The following is a 10120-nucleotide window of genomic DNA, read 5'->3' as shown; positions in this document are numbered from 1 at the left end:
TTCCGTGGAGTCTGTGCGGCGTCTGAGAAGCTGGATAAAGAAAGGTTACCATTCTTCCAACTCTGTTCCCAGAGAAAAAGATGACAGTTTGGGAGAAATATTAGCGGGCAATACTGGCCACGTGTATCACGTACTTGACCTTCTGCCAAGAAGCAAAAGCATCTTGTGTGTTGCAGGTTACTGATTTAAAAAAAAAAATAAAAAAAAAAACAAACTCATGACTGATATTGACAAAAGAAACATTTCAGTAAATTTTTTAATATCAAATTGTTCTTAGTGCTCACAAGATTAATGAAAACACAGTTTACATGTTTGCCCTGTTGTCACAGTAATTGTCCTGTTTTTCCTAGTAGCACTTTTTTACTTTTACTTTTAAAACAATGTAAATAGAATTATGCATTGGTAGCTGAGAAGGAAATGGGAAGTGGGAGAGAAGATAGACTCCCAAAGCCAGCTCCTAGTGCTGGGCTTCCTCCAGCAAGGCTGCAGCTCTCCACACAGCGCCACCAACTGGGCACCAAGTGTTCAAGTGCCTGAGCCTGGAGGAGACATTTTTCATTCAAATCACCTCACAAAGCAACACACTTGACCTGTTCCTACTGAAGGGGAAACAGTCGCGCAGGCACTGCTCTGAAGATGTAGTTTGCAGGGCCTGGACTGTTTAATAGAGAGCCACCAAGGCTGGTGATGACCGGAGTCAAGCCAGTCCCTTCTCAGCTCTGCACCTGTCATTTCTTCAAGGATTTTTTGCTCATGGGCTTTGCTAGTGGGGAAAATATAAAACACTTTGATGATTTCACAACCAAGTGAATTTTCATACCTTCTATTGACTGTACACAGTAATTCCTACCATGAGGAAGAAGCTCATTGGTACTACAGTCTCCCCAACGCCCAGTGATAACCAACTGGAGCAGGATGGAGGGGGCGGTCTACAAAAATGTTCCTCTCCAGGGGGGGAAAAATGCAACTCTCTTGAACATTGCATCTGCTCCCGTCAACCTTGATCCAGATATCAACAAAACAGAAAAGTGTTTTCTCTCTGTCAAGGAAGGTGTGGGCAGAGCAACTTCCCTGCGCAGATACAGGCTATGAAACACTGTTTATCTTGGTTTTTCTCTGATTATCTAAAATGCATTTAAGTACAAGTTTCTCCAGCATGAAATTATTCTAGATTCTCTTTTGAGGAGAGGAAAATAGAGTTAAAAGCCTTTCTCTCAGAAGCGCACCAGGATCTGCTGGGAAGAGTTAAATTGTAATAACAATCTTGGTCTCGGATTTCTCTGCTAAAGGACAATGAAGAACTAACACAAGTGCTCATCACTTTGGCCTCTCCATAACCATTTCCCTGGTATGAGCTCCTTTCATTGACGGCATAGACATGGGGGTATTGAGTATCTCATGTGTACAAACATCCCACCATATTCCCCCCATTGTTTATTGACTGGCCTTTTCCTGGGGCTTCCAGAGTAGTAAATCTTCAGTCTGCCCTGTGACTTTTCTTGTTGTCATATGGGCACACTGAGCTTACACAGAAGATACCATAAAATTTTAGTGAAAAAAAAAATATGGTATCTGTTGAAAAATTTTGCCATGGAAGGGTATAAAAGAGGCATTTCATTGTGCTTTCTGCCAAGGAAAATGTGTAGAAGGAAAAACATGGTAAGATACCCTTACTATGAAATGATGGAACTTCTTTTTCAATTTTTATTTATTTATTTATGTGTGTGTGTGTGTGTGTGTGTGTGTGTGTCCTTCCACTGTTCCAGGGATCAATCTCAGGTCATCAAGCGTGCCGGACAAACCCTCTTATCACCTGATTCCTCCCAGGGAAGCTTCTTATCTTTCCCCACCCACTGGGTGTTTCCCCAAAGCAGCTGCAAATTTGAGGTAAGTTAGACCGCAGAGGCTCCAGCTAGGGTGGATCACAGAGGCAGAACATGGATCACAGGGGTGGAACATGGAGCTAGCAATTGCACAAAGGAAAAGGCTTGTCAAATGATCAGGTTGGGTCCTCGGGGCCTTGAATCATGTCATTGCAGAACAGTCAGAGACCTTAGGAGATGTGGGTTTTAGCATAACGCACTTACAGCAAGCAATGGGATAGCCATGTGAGCGGTTACAGTCAGACAATAGCTGCCTTGCCCCTGCTTGGGAGTGCAGCTTCCCAGCATTTAGTTATTGCTCTGATGCCTGACTCATAGCAACATGGTACAGAGTGAGGGAAATGATGGATGTATCCATCCTTCTCCTACCATTTCTTCGTGGTCACTCACATTGCCACTGGCAGTATCTGATAGTTCCAGGTTCTCTGCATAATCCCAAAATTTAGCAGGTTCTTAGTATTGAATTTTGAGAGCACTTTTTCTGGTGTGTGTGTGTGTATGTCTGTGTGTGTATGTGTGTGTCTATATGTCTGTGTATGTATGTGTGTGTGTGTCTATATCTATGTCTGTGTGTGTGTGTGTGTGTGTGTGTGTGTGTTATCCATGAGAGGCAAATGTTCTACCTACCTCTTCTTTTTATATAACTCCTCTGGAAAAAAAGAGTTTATATAACTCTTCTGGAAGATACTTCAAAAATGGGTTCTAAAAGTCACATGGAAATGCAATGTACCCATCCAGGAGAGCCCCCAGACCAACATGAATTAGAAGATCATATTATCCAACACTTTCCAAACTCATCATAAAGCTACCCTGATCAAGACATTGTGGTTGAGGTATAAAAGCAAATGTAGGTCAATGGACCAGAGTTTCAAGGCTAGCTGTAGAACACGTGCCTCCAGCTGACTTGAAGTTGTCAGGGCAATGCCAGGACAAAGAGCGGTCTCTTTAGCTAGAACAATTGAACCCAAATGCATAAAGTGTTGACCTCAGTTGTTGCCTTGTACCACATATGAAATAGAAAGATAACAAACTTATACCTAATGCAGAAAACAATGACCAACCACCTGTTAGATGACCCACTTGTGGGATGCCAGACTGAGCTCTCAGGACCTTTTTTGTAGAGACCACACAGTATATATTTACTAGAGCGTATGTATCATAAGCATAAAATAGGAAAGTCCTACAGGTATTCAGTAATATGAAAGTGTTGAGATGGGCAGCCTGAATTGAGTGCAGCCTTCCCTCTTGTCTCTTCCTTCCCATTTTTCTCTGGCTTTAATATGAGGAATGTTTTTGAAAATTCACCTACTTCTAATGCCTTAAAAAAAAAAGTAAAGCAATTTTGACCGCATCTGCCCATCCACATTCAATATGTACAGTCCTCTTCTTTCCTGTCTTTTCTAAGACCAACTACACCGAGAAGTTGTCAGTGTTTCCTAGGCGCTTAGCAGCAACCCTGGCTCAGATGAGCGTGCAGGTGCCTGATAAGGACAGCCTGGAACTTGAATTGTAATTCCCCAGCTCTCTCTTTTGGAGCAAGGGGCATTCCAGCCAGAGAGTCCATAATGGTTGCCAGCACCCTGGAGGAATGCACATGTCTCTCGTGACTGTTCCTAATAGCTAGAGGAAAGGGGGGCATGGGAACCTATGTGTTTCTGTGTGTCTGGGCCCACCTGCTGGTCCCTTGCAGGCCTTAGAGTCTTAGGGGAAGAGTCATGGGTCAGCTATGTTTCTTCCTTGAAGCAGTAGCGATAACAACTTCCACGGTTAATTCAAATTCTGGGAAGCACTGGACACTGAAATGTTTATGTCATCTGTGTCTGTGTCTAAGAATTAAAAAATACATTGCATGGGCTCCAGTGTTCTCTGGTTTCATAGGCCTAAAAGAACAAGATCGTATTCCTTAATCCCATTGTTTACCATTTTATGTAGCGCATTAATTTTTCATTGTCTTCATGCCTTCTGCCCTTCAAAACGAAGCATACAATAGCTGCCTCCGCCTTCTGCATTGACAGGGTTTGGGGATCACATTTTTCCTGGGTGATCTTGATCACCTAGTGACGATCATTGCTTCCAACTCTGCTCCATCATGGTAAACCCAACACTTCTACCTTTAAGCCCTGCCGTACAAGCAGCCCTGAAACTGACCCTTGGCACAGGCAAAGTGTTGATCTCTGAGCTAGAGCAAATTCCAGAAAATTTGCCACATATTTATAACTTTAGCCTTATTGCTGATAAGATTAGCCTAGATAAACTTTTGATACATTGTGTGTGCTCTGGACATAGGAAGGTTTTTCCAAAAACATAATAGAACACCAGTATGTATGTATGTATGTATATATCTATTTCTAGTATCAAATGTGGTGATAAATATATTAGCTTTTGCCCACCTGGACTCTCCCCCACTTTCCATTTAAAATCACAGTATTTCCCTCTGTGTGTAAATATTAAGAATATATATGACTTCGGGAGAGAATGCTACTTAGAATCTTGTAGCTGGTTTTCTCAGTAACTGTGCATGAAGACTGTGCACAAAAGCAAACAAGAATGTCATTTGTTTCCAAAAGTTAGGGACAATGGCCTCTAAGGATTTGGGGGAGAGGAAGATTGTTGTATCCATCTTTGTAACTGATATTTAATCGTGCACTCAATTTCGTCAGGAAAAAAAAAGGCAAGGCACTCTGGGAAAAACAGTGGCCAAAAAGCAAGGCACTCTGGGAAAACAGTGGCCAAATAGTCATAATGTGCACGCAGGACAAAACAAAATGCCTGCCTAGCATGGGTACGGGAGTCTGAGAAGCAGACAGGAGGAGAAAGCCCGCCGGGGGTGGCCAGAAGAAATGAAGACCACATCTCTGTCAATTCTAGTGAAAATGAAGGCACCAGTCCATGTCTTGTACGGGAAGGAAGAAAATCCTCGGGTTAATTCATCTCCAGGCGTGTCTAAAGGTGGGAGGGCTGGGGGGGGGGGGGGGAAATCCGTCTCCTGTGAGCTGTGCCTTTTATGCTCATTTGCTATACCAAGAGCTTGATTTTTTTTTCTTGAAGGGAACAACACACAAGCAACACTTACTTTTAAACCCTTGAGGACTGTTTTTTTGTTAAAAAGCTAACAGACAGACAGACAGACAGACAGACACACACACACACACACTCCTTAAAGGAACAGGCCTTGTGGCAGGGTGGGACCCAAGCAGGAGCTCAGTGACTGGAAACGGATTTTGTAGGCATTCAGGGAAGCTCCTGAACTATTCTTATCCCCTTATACACAGCAACGTGCGCTGAAATATGTGAAGCCATGCATTAGTGGCTTAAATTAAGTTACAGGTATAAATTTTACATACATCAGATTAATATCATATGTCACGGTGATGGAATTTAAAACACTTCGTGTCCATGCATTTTAAATTTTTTTCCTGCTCCAATTTAACGCCCACAAAGCAATTGCACTTCTTAAGCCCACTTCTGCATCTGGATAGGTCCAAGAAAAACCCACCCCGATCTAGAATCTTGGTTGCTTTTTATTATTATTATTTTGTTTTGCTTTTTTGCTTTTTATCAGAATCCCTGCATTTGATCTGGCTTCCGGCATTCTTTTCCTATATTTTTTCTTTTGCTAAGCTTTAGCGTGCATATATATGCATACATACATATGGAAAGGCTACTCATTCCATTCAATCATATGAGCTCCGCAATTGTGCAAACATGAATGATGATACCATGGGGGGTAACAGACAAATGAACTAACGTGCTTCTTGAAAGCTAGTCCTGAAAGCACTGGAATCTTAGGGACGGGTAGTCTAGGGGCTCAGTTCCCCAATTAGAAGTATAACAGGGAACCTGCGAGCAAGACGCCGTGTCGAACTCCCCCCCCCCCCAGCCCTCCCCACCTCCTAGCCCCCGGCAGCCTAGCCCCATGGAGAACGCATTCCAACCCGCGCATTCCCCTAGTTCTTCGCAGGAACTTCTCTCTGTCTCTTCTCCTCCCTCGGGCACTCTCCATCCTGGCCCGAGTCCCACCCAGTTCTCATTTTCTCAGGTCCCCTCCCACAGCATTGACGGAATGGAGTGCCCTTCCCATTGGCCCGAGCCTCATTTTCCCCCTCCCCCAGGTGGCACTGGCCTCCTGATTGGTTGGTCACTCCAGAACACCCCCCCCCATCCCTGCACTTGGGTTGCCCGGCGCCCCGCCCTCGCCACCTCCCTCCGCGCCACCGCCTGCGCGCCCAGCTCGCCCGCGTCCGGTTCTTGGGGCGACCTAGCCCGCGCGCTGGCCCCGCCCCCAGGTCGCGCGCGGCTCTACAAATACCGCTGCGCCGCGAGCCGGGCGAAGCCGTTGAGCGGGGAGGCACGGTTGGGAGTCCTCACTTCGAGAGGGTAGTAGCCTGTTAGGGGAGCCCGGTGGCGGCGATCCACCTTAGTCTGAGCTCGAAAGGGAGCTACTCAGAGACCAGGGTGGGCTACTTTATTTTTCTTCCGGGCCCTTTGATTTTTCTTGTCTTTCGCTTTGGGCCGAGTGTCGCTCACTGAGAACTGAGATATCCTTGCCAAAACCCAGAGCGACCCTTCCGTCGATTTCTGGGGCTCGGGGTCGCCGACTGCTGCAAGCGCCTCGGACGCGCAGGCTAGGGGAGCAAAGCGCATCGCAGGCGGGGATCCGGAGCTCGCTCGACCGTTTGTCCCACAGCGGGTCTCCTCGCGCAGGACGCGCGCGATGAAGGCGGTGAGCCCGGTGCGCCCCTCGGGCCGAAAGGCGCCGTCGGGCTGCGGCGGCGGGGAGCTGGCGCTACGCTGTCTGGCCGAGCACGGCCACAGCCTGGGTGGCTCGGCGGCCGCAGCCGCCGCCGCCGCGGCAGCGCGCTGCAAGGCAGCCGAGGCTGCGGCCGACGAGCCGGCGCTGTGCCTGCAGTGCGATATGAACGACTGCTACAGCCGCCTGCGGAGGCTCGTGCCCACCATCCCGCCCAACAAGAAAGTCAGCAAAGTGGAGATCCTGCAGCACGTTATCGACTACATCCTGGACCTGCAGCTGGCGCTGGAGACGCACCCTGCTCTGCTGAGACAGCCGCCACCGCCCGCGCCACAGCTCCACCCGGCCGGGGCTTGTCCGGCTGCGCCGCCGCGGACCCCGCTCACTGCGCTCAACACGGACCCGGTGAGAAGCCTCCGCGGGCGTCCCCCGGGCATCACGAGGGCGGTGGTGGGGCAGCAAGATGCGGGTGGTCCCCCTCCTCCCAGGGAATGGCCGCGGCTTCCCGGATCTCCGCCGGGAGCCGCCTGCTGGGCTGGGTGATCGCAAGTGCCCGTGCAGGAGCCGGTTGGGACTCGGAGCAGCGCGTCTCCAGGACTGTCCCTTGCAGCTTCAGGGGGCTTCCACAGCTTCTGACTGGGTTGGGGACTCCGCGCTCCTGTCTAGTTTCCCAGGACGGCTCCCGGGCGGTGGTGACAGCGTCTGCACACCCTAACCTTTCCTTTGGTGTTGGGTTGCTGTTCCAGGCCGGCGCTGTGAACAAGCAGGGAGACAGCATTCTGTGCCGCTGAGCCGCGCTGGCCAGGTGAGCGCTCAGGTCCCGACTTGGGTGGTGGATCACCGGGGTCTCACCTCCCCAGGGGTTGCTGGTGCCAGGCACCGTGGTGATCGTTCTCTCCCAGCATTTCGGAGAGTAAATCCCCGTGCACAACCACACCTTCTCTGCCACCCAGTTAGCGACACAGTCCGCACTTCGTTTTCCAACTCGGGGGTCACTCTGCAGCTGCGCCCGCTTTCCTCTCGCTGTGACCGACAGGCTCTGCTGGTCCCCTCTACCTCTAAGGGAGGGCACCCTCCTGGGCGCGGAAACTGCCCCAGTGTCCCAAGTTCTCCCAGCCTCCCTCCCCACCACCCCTCATCGCCAGTAGAGCGACCTGACAAAGAGATGCATGCGGGCAGAGTGCCCCGGAATGCTTCCCCTCGCTGTCCCCAGCCCGCATTTGCCTCCTTGGCGCTTGGCTGGGCTGCGGGCTGCGGGTGTTGTCTGACCCGGCAGTTTGTTTTGGGTTGTTGATCATGCATGTCTTGAGTTTGGTCGGTGGCGCCAGTTAGTCTGCAGCGAGATGGTTCACACACCCCCTCTATTCATTCCTCTTCCACAGGTGTGCGGCAGCCTGAGCACCAGCGAGCCAGGAGCCCTAGAAAGGGAGGGCCAGAGCAGAAATTAAGAGAAAAAAGCCACCGGAGGAAAAAGAAAAAAGTCTTCAGCAAATCTAGATACGTCTCGTCTCGTCATTCTGAGAGAGAGAGGAAAAATAATAATAAAACTTTCATTCACTTTTAATTTTTTGCACGTTCACAAGCTTTCTCCGTACGTATTCTCTTTTGTTTCTTCTTTCATAACCGCTGTGAATTGTACATTTCTGTGGTTATTTTTGTCACCCTTTGGGAGGTGCAGTTACTTGGAAGTTTAAGTGTGACCGGACTGCTAAGTAGAAGACCGATAGTGAATCCAACTTTAGAGGCTACATTGTGACGAGGGAACTTGTTTTTGTTTTTGAAGCTTTACTAATATACCAGAGCATTGTAGATACGTTGTTTTACATCTATTGTTTAAAATAGATGATTATAACAGGGCAGGGAACTTCTCTGCAAGAATGTTACATATTGTATAGATAAGTGAGTGACATTTCATACCCTGTATATATAGAGATGTTCTATAAAGTGTGAGAAAGTATATGCGCTTTAATAGACTACTGTAATTATAAGATATTTTTAATTAAATATTTTTTGTAAATATTATGTGTGCGTTTTTTTAATCTATGGGAATATTTCTTTTAGAAAATTCTTTTCCAGCTCCCTTGCAGAGCTCTTAATATCTTAAAGTGTTTTGTTTGACCAGGCTGTTGATTTGTTTTTGTTTTGCTCAGTATCCAGTATCTGAGGCTCGGAAGTTACAGCCCTAGGTACTGGTCTTGCATGATTGCATGAGATGTTTAATCACAAAATAAACTACTCTGAGTCCATTCAGATGTGTTTTCTTTAACCTAGACAGAAACCTTTGTATCTGAAGTGTACATGTTGAAAACATACCTTATCGATTTTTAAGTACAGGGTTTTATAGTGTAATATATAAAGAATTAAGTGTGTGAGTTTTTTTTCTTTTTGAACTGAGATCAAAAACTAGATTCCGAGTGATTTTGCATCTAGGATGGAGAAATGCTTGGCTCTTTAAGGAGTCCACAGAGTCTGCTCTTATCAAAGTGAAAATGCTTGTCATTCTTCATTTTACACTAAAGCATAATGTCATGAAGTTTCATATCTGTACAGATTATTTAAGTCATAGAAATGAAAAATGTTCTCTGCTTGCTACCAAAGGACAAACTCTTGGAAACGGACATTTTCTGCCCTCCTTTCTCCAAAGAATATTACTAGGCATCAGTAGAAGAGGAAAAATAAGAGCATAATGGAAAATCCTTCAAGCAGGGATAAAAGTCGATCTTCAAACATTTACTTACGTAGACCAAAAATTCTGATGACCACATCTAGATTATTTTTTTATAAAAATGATTTTCACTATAGCGATGTCAGTTACCACTAAGCTCCTGTCCAATTTCATGTGATGTGTAACTTTTACATGTGAAAATTAAAAGTAGATTTATCTGTCTTGTACTGTGATTTCTGGTGTGATTTCTTTAGCACCATGGAACTGATTTAGGACCCTTCCCTTCCGGGAAAGTCAAAGTCGTCTTTTCTAGGTGAGCTGTTAACTCCGGGTTGGTGAACATCACACATTTAATGTAATGGGTATTTTACATACCAGTTAGGTGGGGTTTTTAGAGCGGGAGAATTAAGTAGGATTTAATTGGGTGCTTTGTAAATAGTGAACTGTGTGTAAACGTGGTCTGTTTGATTTCTAAAAGGAAAGGATTTGTTTCAGATTATACAAGAATAAAAGTATTATAGACCCAAGGGACTTTTTATGAAGTCAAAGTCAAATATTTATGGGAATATGAAATGTCACAGTCCCTAGCTGTCAGTTGAAGGGGTAATACCTCAACAGACATGAACAAAATGAATATGAAGAGGTTAAAAATTAACCCAGGGTTTCTCTAAAACCTGTGTCCTCTCCCCCACCCACCCACCACCAGTGCTTGCTTGCTCCTCAGCTCCTTCCCTGGTCTCTGGTGTTTCTAGAATTTGATATATCTGGTGTTGAACCTTAAAAAGTCAAAGGACGGCCTTGGATGAGATTTTTGCTTAATTT

At 46.5% G+C, this 10120-nt stretch overlaps 1 protein-coding gene across 1 annotated transcript; it reads left to right on the top strand.

The window, feature by feature from the left end:
* Positions 1-6195: 6195 nt before the first annotated feature.
* On the top strand, positions 6196-9525 carry Id4 (inhibitor of DNA binding 4). Its single transcript, XM_050144424.1, has 3 exons — positions 6196-7038; positions 7380-7438; positions 8016-9525. Exons 1-2 carry the CDS (start codon positions 6598-6600, stop codon positions 7422-7424), a joined length of 486 nt encoding a protein of 161 aa, XP_050000381.1. The 5' UTR covers positions 6196-6597; the 3' UTR covers positions 7425-7438; positions 8016-9525.
* Positions 9526-10120: the final 595 nt, after the last annotated feature.

This window comes from Alexandromys fortis, unplaced genomic scaffold (genome assembly GCF_014885135.2).
Source record: "Alexandromys fortis isolate MF-2015 unplaced genomic scaffold, M_Fortis_MF-2015_v1.1 scaffold_1, whole genome shotgun sequence".
Taxonomy (NCBI): Eukaryota; Metazoa; Chordata; class Mammalia; order Rodentia; family Cricetidae; genus Alexandromys; species Alexandromys fortis.
Note: the sequence above shows the minus strand (reverse complement) of the source record. Positions and strands in the feature narration are given on the sequence as shown.

What these genes read in the sequence shown, in the direction of transcription:
- Id4 (XM_050144424.1), top strand. Translation starts at nt 6,598, where the DNA reads ATGAAGGCGGTGAGCCCGGTGCGCCCCTCGGGCCGAAAGGCGCCGTCG. An exon ending in CTGCGCTCAACACGGACCCG is followed by an intron (nt 7,039 to 7,379) that starts GTGAGAAGCCTC and finishes TTGCTGTTCCAG; the next exon opens with GCCGGCGCTGTGAACAAGCA.